The sequence below is a fragment of the Strix aluco genome, chromosome 6 (assembly GCF_031877795.1).
Source record: "Strix aluco isolate bStrAlu1 chromosome 6, bStrAlu1.hap1, whole genome shotgun sequence".
Classification (NCBI taxonomy): Eukaryota; Metazoa; Chordata; class Aves; order Strigiformes; family Strigidae; genus Strix; species Strix aluco.
In genome coordinates, this window is record NC_133936.1 from 15756610 (window position 1) to 15778034 (window position 21425).

The following is a 21425-nucleotide window of genomic DNA, read 5'->3' on the forward strand; positions in this document are numbered from 1 at the left end:
CAGGTTGCTTTGTAGACAGCTTTTCCTCTATCTGACTAACTCTTTACTGCTTGTTCTCTGGCCTGTGAGACTTGGAGAGAACCAATGCTCTGTGTTTAAATAATGTGATAATACTCTGAAAAAGTACTATCCTGGTGTGTTACAGTCAGAGTAAAGAGTCTCAGGTCTCAAGTCAGGTCATTCATCTTTTCAAAAAACCCAACCTTCAACTGGAGCCCATTTTTCATTGCATTTCCCCCTTTACCTGCCTTCCTGTTGATGCTGGCAGATAGCACCACTCTCCATGCTTGGTTCTAGACCTCCTCCTTCCAGAGTTGTATGATATTCAGGAATAAACCTTGCTGGCTTTGGTAGGGAAGAACTGGTGTGGCTTACTGATGGTTTCAGCTTTTGTGTGGCATCAGTACCAAGGCTTCTGTTTGTTTTTGTTTTTCTCCTCCCTAAATTAGCAACCAAATATAATACCAGCTGAATTTTAATATTAAAAATCTTTAACTTCATGTCCCCTTTTCCTGGTTGTTTATCAGCAGTAGTCCAGAGTCCACAATGCAAGTGAGTGTCAGCGTTTAGAGATCTTGACCGATATGGATTGTATCAAAGAGGTGTAATGAGGTTCATAGAAATGCGGATTTGCTCTTCCCATGAAAAATGTAAAGGGCTGAATCATGCACAGGAGCATGTGTTGTGGGTTGGTTGGTTTCTTTTTTTCCCCTTGTCATCTTATCAGCACAGCTTTACTTTTGCTCATTTACATAGCAATGCCATTCATTGGCTTGGAGGGATCTTTAAATAACACCTTTGTTAGGGTTCTTATGAAGGAAAAGTGCAGGAAGGAACATTTTCAGAATTGCCTTTGGGAGCTGGATATAGTCAGTGCTGACCTTGCAAATGTTCGGAGATGAAAATAATGGTTGGATTACAGTAATTCACAGTGCAGGAAGGAAGCACAAGATTGCACATTAAAAAAAAAATTCCTCATGCATTTTAAAAAACATGCCATAACTTCATTCTTCTATCTCTCTTTTTTTTTTTTTTTTTTAAATTTGCTCTTCTCTTTAAAAAAAGCACCTATACTCATTAAACAATCAAAAAAATCAAAAGAACCCCACCCCAAAACCAAAAAATCCCCAAACCTCAAATAAGTTTTCCGGCACTTTATCTGACAACAGTCTATTGTGTTTGATAGAAGAATGGCTATGCACAGTTATAGATCCTGAGTTATGCTGGGGGTTCAACAAAGTAATGTAACAGACCCTTCAAGCCTCAGAAAGGTATAGACCTAGATATGGAGTGAGACTGTGAGATGCATTACTAAGAGTTTCTTTCCATACCACACACAACTAATAGCCTGGTGGGACTAATCCTAAGTATGAATGAATCGTCTGGGGTTTGTATTCATGTCTTTTGAATTGGTAATGAAATGACACCTGCGGTGAAATACCTTGGTGGAAAAAGTCAGTGACAGCATTTGATGCATCTAGTTGAGCAAATCAGAAACCTGTGATTATCTTCCTTTGCATGTTGATGAAATCATCTGCAAAATCATGAAGAAATAGCCTAAAGAGAAATTTACTTGGGCTGTTAGGTGATGGTCCATTTTCTAGCAAGTCTAGCAAAAACCAAGGAGTGAAACAGGATTGAAGATACAGCAAATGAGCAGTGGATTGGAGCGTGTCATCACGGAAGGAGAGGTCTCTTACTGCACTTCGATGTCACATTGCAGAGGCATATCTGGAGGTCCCAAAAGTGGTCATGGGCTTCTCCATCACTGTTAGCTGATTCCCAGTGGCAGCAAAGGTAGGCAGCTAAGGTACCTTCCTGTACAGCACCATGCAAGGTGCTTCCACTGCTGCTTTCCAAAAGGGAGAAAGAGATGAGCCAGAAGCAGTAGTGACAGGTCTTCAGGCTTGGGAAGGCTTCAGCCTGTCTGAGAAGCTTTCACTGTGAAGCCAGCTGTTCCCTGATCCTTTGGGAAGAAGGGAGGAAGGAACTCTTGGGCAGGACCTGCTCTGTAGGCTGTTGTCTCTCACCAGACAGCCTGCTGAGGTGTGGCTGGACCGTAAAGAGCTTCAGACAACATGATGTAAATGATCTTTGGTTCTAGAGGATGGTGAGAGCTGTGGTTTAATGCAAAAAAGGCATGAGGGCTGTTGACTGTAAATATTATTAGCCTTCAAGAACAGAAACAAACATCTTCAAGTATAAAAGATAATTAGTAATAAGCAATTAGTAAGAGTTAGAAATGACCCAGTCCTGGAGAACTTGTAAGAACAATGCAAATAATATTGCTTGGTAAATTTCACCGAAAAAACAGCGTGTCATGTTTAAAAATCAAACTTCATTTTGTGAGTGCCATGTTGTTCTAGGTCTGAACTAAAAATAGCTTCCACTCCATAGTTTGTTCAAGTCAGATGATGAAATGAGAAATGTAACCTTTACTTGCATCAGACATGTAAATGGCAGGACCATTACTGAGCTACATGAATATAATTCAGGTTTCCAGTTAAGTTCTTAAAATGAGAAATTAAAAAAAAAATTTAGATGGAAATATTTGTTTAAAGTACGTCCCTCAAGTGGAAAATCCTTCTAGAAAATCTATGGGATTTAAGTACACATATATTCAGGTCTCTTCCCCCAGGAGGGGAATATCTATCTGCATATTGAAGTTTGTTAGAATAAATGTTGGATACTTCTAGTTTACTGGAATACTTTTCCCTCTTAATTGTTGGTTGGACTTTTCTCAATACCCAGTCTGTTGAATTATAGAGAGATAAGTACAGCTTATTTCATATGACAAGTTGATAGGAACGTGTAACAATATCTGAGTTTTTTTAAACTAAATGTTACTGAGGTTGTATGTAAAAAAAATTATGGAATGTATTGGGAAAGAATGACTGATTTGCAAGATTGAAAATGAACTAGTTCTATGATTTTAGAACTGTTTTTATTTTGAAAACTTTTCCACTTGTCCAAATTACCTGTATTTTTATGAGGTATTTGTTGAGCTATGGAATGGTACTTAAAGGAAGAATTTAAAACCAAAACTGTTTACTAGTGGTTAAACAATAATGTAAAACATGAAAGCAGGACTCGGAAACCTGGTCCCTATTAGCGTGATCAAAATACACTTTTACTTACTGAGGTCTCTGCTATTAAGAGGAGTGTTATGATAGTAAACATTGCCAGAAATCCGTTTGGACTATATAAGGTGTGAAAAGCTTAATTATGAATGAGTAAGCACACTCTGTCTGGCATGGAAATACAGCAGCTAATTTTGCACCTGTCATATTTTCATGCTGCAGTTGCTTGGCTTATTAGCTATTACTTTTCCTGTAGCTCCAAAATCCAACCTCCTCCCTCTATGCTTCCAAAAATAATAAAGTTGTGCTTTCAGTAAGGGACACTGCACAAATTATTCCTCATGGAAATTGGGGATGTGTGCAAGACTGTTGACTTTTTTCTGGAAAATGTACCTTGTTTGAACACAGGTAACTCACCTTTTGACTCTATCCTTGGCCCATTGAAACTAAAGGTTTCCAGATGACATAATTCAGAGGGTTGGAAAGTAAACAAACCTCCCAAAGTACTCTAGAATGTTTTTGTATACCAAGTTTTCTGAAGTGCTGCCTCTCCTCCAACTCTAGCTCAGGAGTCCTGACCTGTATGATTTTTATGGAAAAACTATTTTTGAGAGCAGACTTCAGTTGCACTGATGTGGACAGTCCTGTGCAGAACCAGTGGCTTGGCCATATGGAATACACAGTGGAATCTGAGTCAAAAATAAGTTTGGCCATAGATTGGAATTATACCTCTCCATTGGGTCTGTAAGGCAGAGTTTGGGTACAAGCTTGCAGAGGGAAAGATCTAATGCCTATTCCAATTGGAAAAAAATAAAATATTTTGGCTTCATAATGTACCAAAAGAGATAATTTCTCCTTTGGAAGAAATATAAGTAGTTGGATATGAACTCTCAAGTAGATAGGCATTCTTGAGACATATCTGACCACCTGTAATTTTGACAGGTGGAACTAATCCAATTGATGTCTGAGATGCTGTTAAAGCTTACAAAAGATTTTATTTTCAGGGCATAATTAAATGTCTGCCTTGTTTTACTACATTAACAGTATGAGTCAAGTTTCTAAAGGTTGCCAGTGACATAAATTACTATGAAGCTGAGAGTGTGTACAGTGACAGTGTATATTTAAAAAAAAAAAAAAAGTTTTCCAGGAAATGAAAGAAAAGTGCCTTTGACACATATGGAAATGTCATGAATTTATGGAAATCTTGAAACAAGGAACTTAATGAGTAGCTTTGTTTTTTAGAAAGTAAAAATGTTTCTAAATATGAAAGTTGTCCGATATTGTATATCTATTGTGTAGTGATGAAACTTCCCAGATGAAGTCTTATTCAACTTGAACTTCTCAGACCAGTGATGTGAGAACATGTTTTCTTCTAATATTTATTGAATTTGATATTTAGGGAGGGAGCAGAGAGCTGGCAGATTGGGCCAGTGGTAGGGGACTTAACACTAAATAACAAGATTCTGTTGAATGACTCGCATATGGCTTAGGGCATCTCCACAAGGTCTTATTCGAGTCAGTAAAGCTATATGATAGCACAAGTTGGGCATCGTGATTATTCTTAGAGGATTAATGTCATAGCTCTGAATTCAAAGTGCTTTGCAGCTCCCCATATGTGCCTTGTACATACTGCTTGGTAGGCAGGTCTAGTGATGGGGAAAGGCAATGCTATTTAATGCATTTTTCCCCTGTGAATTTTCTTGATTCTACAATCTGTTAATAAAATTAAAAAGAGTATTTTCAAGCTAATTGTCATTAAATCTTTCAAATTTCAGAGAAGAGGCTCTGAGTCTTCAGCAGATGGTTGGAAATGAAATGCACATTGGGGGGAACAGAGGGTCTGCCAAATCTGGACCTTGAACAGAACTAGTCAAATAAACAGAAGTGAGACACAGCAGGGATGGTTTGGAATAGGCGCTATTATGGACAGAAAGCTTCAGGCTGTGAATGACCTAATCAAGCTAAGCTCCAGACATGTACCTAAATTAGCTTCCACTCTACCATCCTCATAGCACTCCATTTTGCTTCATTCAAATAATATACTAACAGATCTGAGCTCTTTTAAAAGTGGAAGTTTATAACTGTTCTGGCTTGTCCTCTTCTCATTGTGTTGTCCTATTCAACTCTTCTAATGCCTGTATTCTTAATTTTCTTCTTTAGTTTCTCTGTCCGTTTCCCAGACTCAATTCTAGCACTTTTCATGCATTTGATGAATTTCAAATGACTTGTTCTTGTGGTTCTATGAGAACAAGAAGAAGGAATAATGGGAGCAGAGCTGCTTGGTGTTGGGGGCTCTGGAGGACAGTTCAGTTCCCACTTATCCAAAAGGATTTCTGTGTGACCTTGTCTCCTGTCTCATTTCCATGTATGCAATGTGGAGTTAAAGTAACGTGCCCTGCCAGATAAAGGGAAGGCGTGCTTTATGTTATGTAAAGCACCATTTCGAAGTGGTCTCTTGCTGCATGCTTTTCCTACCCTGCAAGGTCCCTACTTCAGTTAGGATTGCTGTATGTTACTTGAATAACAAACAAGCTTGCACTTGCTTCAGTTCATTTAACTAGCCTTGGCATGATTTCATACATGTTGCCCACAGACATTACTGTGCGTAGTTCTGCGAGGACAACTGTCTGCAGAGAGTATCTGTGAATGCCACAGGGGCGTGGACTTGTTCTGAAAACACTTGTGAAGAGAAGAAACAAAAATTAAATAACATGACTCATCATATTTAATCATTAGAGAGGGCAATGACAAATTGCTACAAGCTGCTAAGTAGCATCCTGTTGGTGACCAACATTTAAAGAATGGTTCAGTGTGAAATTCTGTATGGCAACAGCTTCTCTGTTGCTGTGCTGTGAATTTGGTTAGCAAACTGGCCTAGCTTTATTTAAAAAATAAGATTACATATGGCCATATAAACCTTTCTCACTCGATACTTTGTATCCTTAAAAGATATAGTGTCATGGCCTTTGAATCAGTCTCTGGCTTTATACCAATAGACATGAACTTTCAAAATCTTTTTGTGAAAATTAGATTACCTTTGAGAGTGAGAGAGGCTATTTGGGGGGTTTAATGTGAGTACATAAAAAGTCACTTGGATTTATGAGGAATTATTGCTCTGGAATTGAAGGGGACAAGAATTAATCTGGTATACTAGGTGCTGGTTCACATTGCCTGAGGTGGTATTCCTAGGTTCTGGGACAACATTATCACATTTTTGGCATGAATTCAGTGTTTGACACAGTGATATGCAAGGGATCATATCATATTCCTTTGACATTCTGGTTTCAAGTGTCTATAGTTGAAATGATTTACTGGGATTCTAATTCCCTTTGCAATTAGTAGGCATGTTTGAGCCCACTGGGTTTTATTCAGAGCCCATTGAAGCTAATGGAGGGGAAAAAAAAAATCCCTTTGACTTCATTTGGCATTGGCTCAAGCTCTTTGTGGCTGAAGCTGATGGCTTCATCAAAATCCACTTAACCTTCCAGGGATGAGTGTGTGACAGGGATTGCTTAGGTCATTCTGGAGCTTCATGGGTTTGCTGGGAGGGGCTTGACCACTTTTGCTCATTATTCTCTTTATTACCAATCTAAGAGAAAGGAGCAATCTGAGAAGTAGCAAAAGCCAGTGTGAAATCTGTGATATTCTGTATGGTGTTTCACTATGTGGTCCAACCTTAGCATCTTTAGGGTAACACAGGATTCCTACAGTTGAAACTGAGTGTAACAGAGAAATATGCGTTAGAATTGACTGACATGTTTCTTTTCTTTTTTTTTTTTTCAGAATTTTGAAAGTCCCTAAGGTTGAAAAACAAACAACAACACACACACACCCCCCACCCTCCCTTATTCAAGCATATTCCTGAATCTTTCCTTATTTTAGATGTATCTCCAATGAACAAACTTACTCAAATAAACACCTAAATATAAGCAATTACATAGTGTGCTGGTTTGGAACTGATTTTTTTTTTTCCCCCCAGAAAATAGGAAAACAAATATGAATAATACAGATCAAGAGAAGAAAATGATCTGCCCTCCTTAACCCTTCCCCAAAGACACATGACAAATTCCATATCATAATCTCTTTAATGCTCTGCGTTACCATATAAACAAAAATTTTGAGATGCTATTATCTTTTTTTTTTTTCTGTCCTGGAGAATTAATTTATCTGAAGCTCTCCCACTTCTATTCAGCATAATAGGACACAGAAGGTGGCTTTTCATAGAGTTTCTCCAGGCTATAGCCCATCAAGACACTATAAGAGCTTCTTTATTCCTGAATGCCATGTTCTGTTGTAGGATAGGATAGATTTAATGAACCTACAAAGTGGACCTTGCTTTTTTGCCCCTAAGGGTTAGGGAAAAGCCTTACCAGCACCAACACAAGTCTGGATGTGGTCCTGGGCAATCTGCCATAAGGGTCCCTGCTTGAGCAGGGTGACTGGACAAGATGATCTCTGGGGGTCCCTCACAAACTCAACTATTCTTCAATTTTGAGTTTCATAAGTGATTCCGTTCAATGGCAAGAAAGGAGTAAGAGCTGGTTGTTGACTCCTCCAGGGCAAAATTGAAGGGAACCTTTTTGCTGGGCTGATGTACTGAGTTAGGATGCTGCAAATAACCACTTGCGAGGCAACTGGGCTTTGCGTTTCTTGAGGTGGAGGCCTTGGCCATGGATCTTCTGAAGATATATTCCTGGTCCCTTTGATTAGCACTAGTAGCAAGGAAAGCTACTTCCACCATTGAGGGATATGTTTTTAAAGCAAAACGCAGGGCTTTGGTGAGTGACACCATTAAATGTTAACGTGCATTTTCAAACAAGAAGCCTCAAGGCTAGAGGAAACTCTTTGATCTTTAAAAAGCTTGCCACATAGGGGAGTGAGATTGAATGTATACTTATATCTGCAAACACTTGCAGGTAATTAGATTTTAGTTTAAGGGCTGCAGAACTTTGCAGAAATGATTCAGATTTCAAAAGTCTCAAAATAAACATCAATTCCTATTTATCTCAAAGGATTCAGAAGGGCATAAAACAAACCTTTAATGGCTTGAGCCATGCTTTATTAATTACTTTGTTGAAGAGATAAAACCTGTGGGAGTTTATATTAAAATGGGATGTGAACCAGCAGAAATCTAACCAGGATCTGGATTTGGTTTAAAGAGAGTAAGAAAATACACAGATGATCTTTCCTCTGTGTTTAAAAGATTATTACCCTAATATATACAGTTTCTTTTGTTTTTAAGAAAGCATCCTTGAACTGAGCCATAATTATGTATGAAAGCGTTTGAGCTAGTCATTCAGTATTGAAGGAGTAAGATCTGTCTAAACAGTGACAAGCAATTAGAGAGCCTGGGGGACTTGTCTGTTTGTCATATCTGAAAATAAAGTTATCAAATTATTACCCAAATTGTTCCACATCTGACAGTTGTATCTACAAAGGATTCTTGCAACAGTAACTTTGTCAAGATGGCTCTGTTTTGTATAATGGTTTTTGACAGGAGGTAGTAGAACATGGGGTTTTTGTTTGGTTTTGGTTTTTTTTAATCAAGACTATTTTATTTTCCATATGCAAAGTTCATCACAAGGAGGACTACTGATAGAAGATGATCCTTTTTCCTTGTTGGGTGAAAAATGACCTCTTTAGACAAAAGGTACCTGACTACTAGAGTTCTGCTGGCTTTTAAACTGATACGTTAATCAATATTTTAAATTGAAATTGCCATCTTGTTGAATTTCTCCTTTTTGTTTTTTTAGTTTTCACTGTGTTTCTAAAAGGAAGAATGCCTAGTTTTATTTAATCCCATGTGAAAGGAATACTGCACCATGATCCTTAGTGTATTTTACCTCTTAATTCTGTTATTAATGTTTGTGAGCTTGTTGCAAAACCAAATTTGCAAAACTCTAGTGTGCATAGTCATACTATGATCTGGTTATGTCCTTTCCCCTTTTTTTTTATTATACTGTACTTGCATAGGTTATGAGAGTTTTCTCCCCCACCCTCCAGTCCTCCTGTGTTCTGTGTTAAATCCAGGATAGCTACTGGCAGTCTGCCTCTTTGAAAATGTTTGATGCAGAAAGCGCTAGGTTTATATCAAGTTTGTATCTTTGCATGTAAAACTTCTAGTTGATTTTGTACAGGACTGGAAAGTGAGCCACTAACCAGGTGTGACAAGTGTGGCGTTGACACCACCACTCTACCTGGCTTCTAAGATTTCCATTAAGAAAAAAAGTCTAATTCTTTGGGTTTGTTAAAGGCATTCCAGGGTTCATACAGATTTTCCTGTATACTGAATTAAAAAACATCATCAATGTGGATTAAGGGAACATGTATGCTGAATCTATTAATAATAGATGATCCATTAAAAATGGATAATATTTATGTTTTTGGGGGTGTATCTGTTCTCTAAAGCATCTTCATTACTGACTGAGAAGGATACTGTTTCTGCATACAAATAAAGTTCAGGTTTTCACAAAAGTGAGAAACAGCTTTTCTTCAACTGTTGCTGTCCTGACCGGTGAAGGCAAGAAATAATTTGTTTGAAAAGTTGATCTCAGCAAGGCTCAAATCCTGAATGGTTCTGTGACTGAACTGGTAATTAAAAATATCTTTATCAATTCGATATCTGGACCACAAGCTCATCCTTTCTAACAGTTCTTGGATTGTATTTGAGGGTGATGGATAGATGCTGCTGCCACCACCCTCATGGTGTGCCCCAGTCTTCTGACTGCTTGATGGGGAGTCCTCTGTCCTCACATTAGCTAACATCTTCTAGTATACTTGCATAATGTCAATGGGTGATGAAAGTTTGTCAGTCAGGAAATACCTTCCATTTACAAAAAAATTCAATGACAGAGATGCTGAAGTGAGTTATGAGCCAGAACTGTAGTGATGTGAAGTCTGAGGACCATGATCGTTTAGTGCCATGGATTTGTTCAGAGCATGGGATTGAAGCCTAACGTAACATAAGATTGTATCAAAGACTATAGCATGAGAATCTCAATACTGATTCACAAAATAATCATGTTTGGAGAGAAAAAAATCAAGATCTGTGTATAAACTCTCTTGCTTATTTGACAATGTGTTCGAACTAAGAGATCTATAGGTTTCTTTTCTCCTGTGGCACTAAAGATGCCACTGTGACTGATGAAGAGAGAACACACTGCCCTAAGAAATGCCTGGCAGAAAATTTCCATCTTTAAACTGTCATCAAATCTGCATTCACCTTGCTTAAAAATGGGAATTTTAAACTTTTTTTCAATCCAGTCCCCTATCTAAACCATTAACTTGCATAGAAGAGTCTTAAAAATTGGTGTTTTGGGGCTAAATAAGGCGTTTTTGTTGGAGGTTATTGAGACATGAAATGATTACTTATCATCCCTTGAAATGACATTACATTTAAATGGAATGGTACATGGGCACTTACTACTACCTTCATCTCTGTTAATCCTTGCTCACAGCCTGCAAATTGAACGTTCTCTCAGCTATATGGGATGCACTGAAATTCTCAGAATTATAATTGCTTTTCAGTATGCTATCCTGCATGGTACACGATTTGAAGAGGTTCTCTTCCAAACAGAAAATATTTAGTGAACCCCATGCTGTGTATTTTTTTCACTTTAATCAGTTTTATCCATGAGTTCACCAAAGATTCAAAGGAAAAATAAAAATTGAATTCACTTGACCATGATTGATTTGAAAATTCAAGGGACAACCTCTTGGTTATTGATGGCTTTTAAATTGCTGTACATTGTTATATGGGTATGCCCATGAAATTCATCGGCATTCCACACCTTTCTAGCTGCTTCTGTTGTTTGCTCAGAGATAGAAGCTGTAAATTTAGAAGTGCACAAAATAACCTTGCCAGACAAAGATATGGCATTATCTGAAAGTCTTTTCAATGGCTGCCTGTATAAATGAAGCCTTTTCCATAATGGTCCATAGGAAAACCAGAGCAGAAAAATCTTGTTTCAGAATAAGAAAGCTGAGGCCTCATTGAGTTCCCCATGTGATGGAGGTTGCCCAACTTCATTGCCTTTCTGAATTGCTGTTTGAGTTAAAAAGAGAGAGAATGGGAATGGGGCATCACACTGAGGCAGGTACTCGTGGGTCTTGCTCCAAGGCTGGGGGGAAAACTGTAGCACTGCAAACAAACTAAGAGTATGTGGACCATAGTACTGTGCTGGGGAAGCAGGAGGAACCCAGAACTTATAAAAGGCTAATTTTTCCTTAACTTCCCTTTTTACATTCATCGCTGAACTCATGGAAATCAGGGTCAAGTGTGAATCCTTCAAAGGAAACCCATCATGGGAATCAGATTCTTGTTTTTATTCTCTGAGGTATCCCTACTAACACTGTACAACTCTACAAAGGCAGAGTAAGGTAATAGGAGTCCTCATTTAAGGGTCTGAGACTGTGTCTGGTCACAGGTGTGACGATGATAAGCAGTTGGTGTTGAGATGCTCCACTGAAGTTTGTAGCGGTGCTGCTGCAAGCACGCTGAATTTGAAGGTCACTCAAGGTGTGGGAAAGAGCATAGATGTCTGTCTGTGTGAAAGACTCATCCAGTTTGGAGAAGTAGTCAGAACTATATTTCTGTTTCAGTGGGCTGAATATCAGGTGGTGGAAGGTGTCATGGCTCTACTTAGATTGCTGAAGCTATTCTAGTTCCAAATTGGACTAGAAAACAGATTTATTTTTCTCCAGTGGTGTTAGTTACCTGAGATGGTGAACTCCCCTCACCCTTACAAATAAAGCACTTGTGTTTCCTGAAATGATTTTCATGTTCCAGTCAGCATGGTAACCTATTTGCTGCTGCTTCTGTGCAGAAAGCTTTTCTTTATTTCTCTTTTTCAATAAACCTAATTCTCACTGAAACAGGTATTTACATTCCCATTTAAAAAATTGTATTTAGACAACTTGGAAAAACTGCTTCACCAATGAATTCCTGAACAATCTTAACTCTGAATAACATCAACAGAAAATCTGCCTTACCCCCTCTGCATTTTAATTTTATGTTGGTGAATGCCTATACCGAACTCAGTCCAGCTGCCTCTGATCATTCTTGTGTTTGTCTTCTAATAATGAGCCCGGCAGCCTTGCTGATGGGTGCAGATACATTAACATTTTTTTTCCTGCAAATTCAGTATTGTTTTAATTGCATGTATTATGATATTTTAAGGCACATACTGTTCTGTTTTTTGAAATCCATGGTTTAACTGATGGAGTCATGAACTCCTCCCTCAGTGATGACCTTTGGTGAACAGGGCATGCTTGTAGCAAAGTCTAATGCTTTTGAAGAACATCAAGTTTATGTTTTTGTGAGTGCTGGTAAAACTTCTGAAACTATAAAAGACAGTCTTCATCTCTGGAATATATCAACTACTCTGTTTGAAATGCACAAGTAATGAGTCTTATGTAGGGCAGAATAAAAAGAATGCTTGTGATGCTGTGTGGCCATAATGAAGGAGCTCTGTGTTCTTGGATTCTGTTTTTCATAATGTAGCAAAAACTCCCCTGTGCTGACAAAATCACTTGCCTGTGTTTTTCTGTACAGGAAATATATCTCTGGATATACTGCCCTGCCACATATTGCAGAAATTTATACCATCTGTCCACTAAAGTGTGTTACATGTCAAAAGGGCAAACTTCAGATATTAAACCTGTTCCATCCACTGGGTCAGCTTTGTAGCTTTCTGATCTCAGGTCAAAGATCAGAGCAGTCTTAAATTATCAGGATGTCACAAATGCAGAAGGAAAAGGTAAATAGGCACAAGAAACATTATATTCTGACTAGAAAATAGTAAGAATCCCTGACAACTGCTGTTACACCTGCTGAGAGTAAATCACAGCTTTGGACAACGATATGCTTTTGCAGGTTTGTTCATTGGAATATAAATGTTGACAAGCTGAGTCACTACATCCTTTTCATGTGGTCTTTTTTTCTTTTCCATATAAAAATTACAATGATTTTAGTAATTTTTGAAATCTCAGACTATCTTCTTATTCAGTGGATTTCTGTGACAGATTTGCTGTTCATTGGCAACACCTCATTCCTGTCCTAAAAAAAAAGTCTGTGATCTGATGAAAAGTGTATAATCTAAAGTGACAGGTACCTTCATTTTGGAGATACAGACATTACGACTCACCTAAATGGCATAGACTATGAGAGAGCTGGAATCTGAGAACATTCATTCCTTAAACATAAGGCCATTTTTCTTTAACTAATTTTTGCTGGTAATTGGCTTTGTCTGATGTTCTTTGACCCTCTTAAAACAAGTATTGCTTATGTGTATTAGTTGACTGGAGCTGCATTGATGGTTATTTGAAATTCCCAGTTTGGCTTCATAAGCCCAAGTGTCATGTGATTGCTCTGTTCCTCAAGTTTGACTCTTACTTCATTATTGTGAGTGGGAGTTAAATGGCAAACATGCTTGTTTCAGTAAAAATGTAAGGTCCACTATTGAATCAGATTTTTCTGAGAGCCCCTTGCATTATTCAAAATCAGACTTGACCACTTTTTGTGAGACAAGGTTACATGTGCAGACTGTATCATAAAAGGGTGCTCTACAAAATCACTGATTGAGTAATACTTTTATGTCAAGGTTTACAGGCATATGAAAGAACACTTACATAATTTACAGGCGTTTTAGGAAGAGTTCATGATTAGCTTAACTATTGATGTTTACTTGCAGTATAGTGAGGAAAGAAAAAGGAATGTTGTTGTGTTGTTAAGTACTTTCTCTGGTGTCTTATATCTTGAAAAATATGCCATGCCTTTCAGCTAACAGATGGAGTTCACAGCTGTGCATGTAAGTGTAGCCAGTCTCTAGTAAAAAAAAAAGAAGGAATTTCTCTTTACAGAAAAACAGTTCTCTTTTTTTTTTTTTTCTCTTCATCTTTCCAAGAACCACTCACTAAGATATTCATGGTAGTAGAACTTAGTAGTATGTGGTAGTCCTGGTGAGATGCTTTGTGTAGAGACTCTTGATATGGAAATAATCTCTCAGTCTCTTCCAAATCTGTAGTCATATTCTGTGTTACTGCATTTCCTGTGTCTTTTGTGTGTATATTTTTTTGGCCCTCACAGAAGACCCTCCTCCCATACACCTCATTGTACTGTAAAGGTAGAAGGTTAATTTCCACAGTAAGTCCAAATACTTATTTCTTGTCTTTACAAAGGAGAATTGTAGCTACAGAAGGCAGGAGAAAAACAGATGAAGTGGAAGGCATCACTCCTGAGCACTGTTAGAGGCATGGTACAAAATGCATGGTTTACATCTTTAAAACAAAGTATGCCATTAAGTGGGTGAGACTAAGAGGAATTTTATCTAGCCTATAAATACCACTGAATCTTTTCAACTTCAAATCCCAGTACGGAGACAATTTACAATTGCAATCAAAATGATGCACACAATTTAACTTCAGCACCATCTGTAACTCTGCTGGTATTTTAATAATGAATAAAATTATATCTTGGCAACAAAAGTCCCACTTCAATAAAATACCTTTAAGTTCCAAGTGAGGCCTCCAAGAGGAAACTACAAGGTCTCTGATTTACCCTGACATCTCCTTCATGTTTACTATAAAATAGATATATCTACATTTAAAGAGCAAGCTGTGGACAAAAGGTCTGTGTGATTCTGTGAAGCCTGTGTTAAACTACCTCTGAAGCTCAGGTACTATGGTTCAGACAAGGCTTTGCACAGCTGGTCACAAGTACTCCTGCCCTCATTGCACAACTTGTATCTGGTTCGGCAGAGATGTATGAGCGAGGTCTAATCTGGGAGCTCTTTGTGATATGGCAGGGCCTATGTACTTGAAGAGCACCTACAGAAGGCAGTTATCTTCCCTTAAAAAGCCTTTTATTACTGTGGGATGATGCAGGAGGCATGTCACTTATCCTCTTCTGAATTTGTCTTTTGGACTCCATTGTGAGACATACCCACACCAATTTCTGGGTTATCCTTTTTCATCTTCTCCAATTTGTGTATCTTGCAAAGAAGAGGCAATATTTGCTCTGTTAATAATGTGCATGCTGGGTCCTGTTTCTTACCCTTCCTTCAGTTTCATTGTTGAGTGATACTAGTCCCATGTTTCTACTCTGGGTGGTGCTGTCTTGCGGTATTTCTAACTATTTCATGACGCTTATGGTCACTAATAGAGTAGCTGCAGCATAGACCACAGTCTTACTTGTCAAATACTTTCCATTTACGGTGGTATGAGATTGTTGGCCTAAGTATAGTACTACTTATCATACTGATAAGAGATCTTGACTAGCAATATACTACCGCGCAGAAGTAATGTGAGCTTCACAGTCAAAGATTTTCTGCATGTTTGTCTCTGTGAGGGTACAGCATTACTAAAAGCAGTTAAAATCTGATATATAGGAAATCTATGGAGCTCAGGGGTTGGTGATCTTTCACCGATCGTGTCCTCTTCATCAAAGCTTTCATTAAGGATATGTTAGTGACCTTTTTGGATGGCCTTCACAAGTGGAAATCAATGTGTTTTGTCCCACTGATTCTTCAAGTGGACAAGGAAAATAGTAACAGGACAGGTTTATTAACACATTTCAGTCATGGCTGATAATAACCCTGCCCACATTACAGGGATTGATCCTCTTCAAAGAACAAAGTGAAAGAAACATTAATATGATCATGTTGGATTTTTGTGGTTTATGGCTTTCTAAATATCTTCAGTGTCCACTGATCAGAAATCTTCTAAATTTGTATTGGTTGCTGCCACTGAATGTTATCTCAAGCTTGAAGAAAGTTATAAAATAGCTCATGCCATGCCTATCAACACCAATGTAAAACATGTACTAGAAGAATTAGTGAAGTTGGGCTGGATCTCTGATTTCTATGCAAACTCAATTTTGGTAATAGGTTAGCTGTGTTTCATAAGTGCTGTGCTTCAGAAGCATTTGAAATCCTATGTCTTTAGGACTTGGATACATTTTTCTCGGTTATTTGTTTCATACTTGTCACAGGTGTTGAAGGCCTTCACAAAATATAGAGCTTAATCAGATATTTGGGCAAAAGGCCTTAACTGAAGTTCACTGTTTCATGGATTATTAGCTAATGCTGGTATTATCTATCATGTTTCAAAGGACTCCAAGAGTTTTAGTGTCTAAATCTCATTTGGATGCTTTTGAACTGATAGCATTTATATTTGTGTTTTAAAAGAAATGGTTTTGGACAAAATTAAAATACACAGGGAAAGGTGGAGAGACTTCCTTGTTTTTACTTGGAGAACAAGGAAAGCTACAAGAAAGGAATTAAAACCAATAAACCAAACAGCTTCATAATAGGTTGTTAAGTTTCTCATTTGTTTTTTGTTAATTTATCATTATTTTCTAAAAATCAAAAGTGAATAAAAACCTGAAAAATTAAGTTGGTACGGGTAAATATTTTTCTTCATTTCAGTAGCAAGATTGCTAATGACAGTTCTAATAATACACATGATAGTAAATGCTATCCATAACTACCTGTTTCTCAGAAGTCAGCATAGTCAAAGTCAGCACCCGTTTCTCAAATGCAAGTCAACATCTGTATTATTATGTGACTTGCATGAAGAAGATGGCTTATAGGTACAATTAGACACTTTTTTCCATGGTGTTTTGGTTTTTTTTTCTTATTTGTTTGGCAAGAAAACAGGAGAAATCAACTGGCTAGTAAATGCTTTTCTTTGTGGGTGTCTGGATGTTTTAAATGATTCTGTAGTGTAGATCTTTTTCTTTGTTAAAAACGATGTTTTTAACATACATATGGTGCAGTTGACTCAAAGAAGCAAAGTTCTTGTTCTGACAGGCAAACTGCCAAAGCAAAAGAAGTAACGTCAGAAACTAGAAATGTGGAAGCACCTGGAATGAAGGTCTATTTCTGTCACACCAAGTGAGGGAGATGAAGTCTCTTGAAATCTGTGTGCTGGGATTATGTGGTGGGAATCAAGATACATTGGCTTTGCTTTTGGCTTTACCATGGGTCTTCTCTGACCTTGCATCAGCACAAAACGTTTCATCTCTTTCTTGTCTCCACCCATCATAAAAGGAAATACGATAACATCCTTTCTTAAAGAGTTTTGTAATCTTGAGAGGTGTGTGTTGGATGTTTTGTTTATTTTGTTTTATTTGTTGTCAATTCTGCCTTCTCATGGAAGCAGGGCCTATGGGATGAGCCTCACTGTATGTGCACATCCTACCTTTTTGAACCCTGTGGCCTATTTCAGCTAAATTTTACAAAGAGATATCAATCTCAAATCTGTACGGGCCATATGTGTAGTGTCTCTGACAAGGGATGCATCAAAGCTATTCTGCATATGATCTGGATTGTTGTGCATGTACAAGTTGATGCATTCCAAGCACTTTACTGTACTGTACTTCGAAATTTTGTTTGGCATGTAAAAGCTGTGCCATGTCCTGCATTGTAGGTCTGTGCATGTAGAGCTGTCAGGTGCAGCCTCCAATGTTGCAAGGTTAGTTTTGACTGAGGCAAGGGCAGAAGAGTGACCTTACATCTTGTCAGAGTTATCTATTCAAAAATCAACTTCACTTGGAGGAAATTCCTGCTTGCACTCTAAAGTCAATCAGTCGTTACTCTCTTATGTATTGGAAGTTGGACTGTGTTGGCCCTGGTGCTCTCAGAACTATCTTTAAATTGCCAATGCTGTCATAAATCCTGAAGCCTTATAATTACATGTTTTTATAGTTAAATATGAATTCAGGGAAGAACTCCTGGCAGTAGTGGGGTTTTTTTGTAGAGGAAAAGCAAATAAGGATCCCAGAATTTGGTGTAAAAATTACGTTGTAATGTTGTAGCAGCAGAGATCCAGGGGAGTATGTCTAGGGACAGAAGCAAAGGATGTGGAAATGTAGACAAAGTATCTGGTAGTTAGAAGAGATAATTGTCACTTCCCAGGCTGAAGCCTCCAGAGATCCCAGGGAAGACCTTAAATGCATTGCTCTGAAATGGTTTACACTTGCTGCTGTGCTGAGACACTTGTTGTCCCATAGGTGTCCAATCCTATCCTCAGGGAACAGTGAGAACCCAGAGATTGTCACTGTGACTCTTGTTATGAACAGCTTGTGGATCACAGGCTGATGTGCTGAGTTCTCTTGTGGTCCAGGGGCAACAGGGAACAGAAGAGAGCCAGCAGTCTAGGCACTATTTAAATTGAAATCTCTGCATTCAGTTATTTTCAACTTCAGGTTTTAAGTGTTGCTGAATAGTCATGTAGATCTGTCGCTAAGACCTTGAACCTCCTTTTGAGAGGTTCCCAACCCCTCTGCTGCGTTTTATAGACGTTTGGGTGAGTTTGGTGCCCCGATGTACTTACCATTTGAGATCTTTGTTTAAATCACTGTTTGGGTCACAACTGACAGTGAATTTAAGAGCCTCATTTTAATTTACAGATTTTTTTTTTAAGTCCAGACAGAACAAGTATGGCCTGACTTCATGCCATACCAGGGGACACAGCAGTCCACTTCCTGCATTGCAGTCAGAAGTTCTCTTTAAGACTTAAAGGCTGTAGAGGGGTAGAGAACCTGCTCAGGATCTGGATAACTTGTTTTGTTGGCTAGTTATCCTCTTATTCAAAACATCAGTGGTATACTTGTCCTTAATTTATCTAACTCGCAGATCTTGTTAGGCGTTTTTGCTGATGGCAACCGAAGAGGTGGAAAGGATTTTGTAGTTAAGTTTACTTTTTGAGGTCTATCAGTCAATGCACTGATATGAATTATATTGATTACACTGATTTTTTCATATAGAGCTGAATTTTGATTACAAAAGTATCTGGGCTGTTCTAGAGAGTCATTGTAGAAAGAGATGAGAAATATTTTAATGTAATCTAGCTCATTATGGGAAAGGTATTATCCAGTTCTGGAACGGTCTATATTTGCTGTTATAGCTATAAAACAATTTTTGCTTTTATTCTTTGTCTTTTGTAGCCCTGCCCTGAAATATCATTAATGCATTACTTCCTCCCTGCCCCCACAACCCCTTTGCAAATTGTACATTTACTCTGTGAGTGCAAGAACACTGTGATGCCTGAGACCCTACTAACCTGCAGGACTTTTCCAGTAATTAGATCCATGTTTGCTCCATAGGAGATTCAATTAAAAATGAGAGGGTTATATTATTATTATTCCCTACTGAAACCCCACACTATGTTCTTGAATGTGTATGTGACAGCATTGTAATGAGCAAACTTACTTTACCTAATTCCGTCCTTATTCAGACATTATGGGCTCAAAAATTCAACTTGAGTGTTAGCCTAACCCGTCTGTCTTCAGATGATGATGTGAAAAGAGGGGAAAGACATGGCAAACTACTCATTTGAGTGAACAAATCTAATTTGTCAACGTATGTGTATGAGCTTGAGGAAGAAATTAAGGAAGTGTTCAGGTTTTGTAATCACAGTGCAGCACGAGACTCTTGTGAAGCATGGGACACGATTTTACATGTTGCAACAGGCCAGGTGGCATATCCCTGTGTGTCGCTTCCATACAGAAGTATCAAGTTGTAACTCCTACATTATGTATCTGCTCTGTGGACAGACTTTACTTAACACCTGGGGTGTTCTTTAAAGTCTGCCAGGGCATTACTACATTCTTCCAGTGGCTTTTGTAACAAGAGTCATTACCCTCTTTAACTGGAGGGTAGATCATCAAATTTCATTCACTGAAAGGAAAACATTTTCCAGCTTTTCAAGTATTCGATGTCTTCACAACAGCTCCCATCCAGGTGCCATCCCACCAGACTGTCATTCTGGAGGGTAAATTTCAGTCTTGCACATGAATTCAAACACAAGTGTGCTCTTTCTCCAGTCTCTCTATAGTAAGTAGAAAAAACCACCACCTCAAGATAGCACAAGTTGGCGTATTTGTTCCTCATGTGATGACATCTGTATGTTTTGTTTTGTTTTTTTTTTTTTTAGATAATTGTGATGATGCATTGGTATCTCCCTTACCTTCAACAGCCCTTACCAGTTCCTCTGAGCTCTTCAGTACTCACAGTCCCAGCTTTGCGAAGCTCAACAGGCGAGATGGTAAGGTTGCAGTATGAAATGCCTAAACTATTCTTTTTAATCACATTTACAAAGAATAAATTTTTATATTGTTTGTATAGAATGCATTAAGAGCCAAGTTGAATAGAGCCATTAATTTATGCTTCTGTGAGAGCTCTGTTTAGGAGCATTTCCTTCCTTTATTATAGAAAAATTCCATTAAATTTAAAGCTCTCCACTTATAGAAACATTCTGAAGGAAGTTCAGATAGTCTTTTTGCTTTTGAAGAGCTCCCATAATCTTTAGAGCTTGAAGGTCATTAGACTTGAGGCCCTATTCTAAAGCGTAGGTGTTTGTTAAAACTAGTAGCAACTAGATAATAACATTCCAGCGGAATTCAATGATTACAGATCTCTGCAGAAACAGTTAAAATGAATGAAAAAACTTTGCAGACATTTGCAATGAAGAATGCTTGAGTTCACACACAAGGTGAAACTATTAGGACCAAACTTGGTACCAGAAAAGAGAAGTTGGCAGTATCTAGGACATCTTTTGACACCGTGTTGCCACCGTTGTTGGCTCCCATCTTATTCCCAAGTTAGAGCCTCTAAAAGAGGAAAGTCCTGTATTATCACGTTACATATGATTTTCATAGTGAGAAACACTAGAAAGTATACTACTAGAAAAGAGATTTTAAATTGAAAATAAATGATAATTTTCCTACTTAATCTCTGAAATGTCTGTTTTAATCAAACACCATTTGATAAATCTATAGAAAAACAGTAAAGGGCTCTCTCTTAGATACTTGATAAACAGTTGCTAGATCATTGGAGAAGTGTTAGATGGGAGTTACGATATCATATTTAAACTCCTGAACCAGAGTTCCTCAGCAAGTAGAAGGTCATATGGTAGTTGCTCAACATAAGGAAAGTTGTAGACACTGAGCATGAATTTTGAGTTTGCTCTGTCCTTGTCTCCAACTGCTAGCTGGGACAGTGAACAGACGTGCTTACGTGATTTTGCAAATGGCTCTAATGACTAATTTAATCTGCAGAAAAGAAGAAGAGATTCAAAGTCAATATTATTGCAAGTCAAGCTCTGGTTGTACTGTATTTTAAAGTGGTATAACAATATCTAAAATAAATTGACAATGATTTCAATTTAAGGGTAGAAAATTAAATAGGTCCTATTTAGCTGTGCTAGAGTAGTCTTGCCATGTAGTAGGAGGTAAGGTATTCTAGTTTTTTAGACATACGGTATCGCATCAGTAAGGTCTACACTGTCCTTTGGCATAAATCATGGGAGCAGGAAGACAGAATATTGAAACTGAGCCCTAAGCAA

The 21425-nt window shown here is 38.0% G+C and overlaps 1 protein-coding gene across 1 annotated transcript in view; it reads left to right on the top strand.

Moving 5' to 3' along the window:
- Positions 1 to 21425, top strand: part of CNTNAP5 (contactin associated protein family member 5) — a 294595-nt gene that overhangs the window by 51944 nt on the left and 221226 nt on the right. Inside the window, exon 2 of the mRNA XM_074828793.1 lies at positions 20016 to 20126. Coding sequence (XP_074684894.1) covers positions 20016 to 20126 — 111 coding nt within the window. The remainder of the gene's footprint in view (positions 1 to 20015; positions 20127 to 21425) is intronic.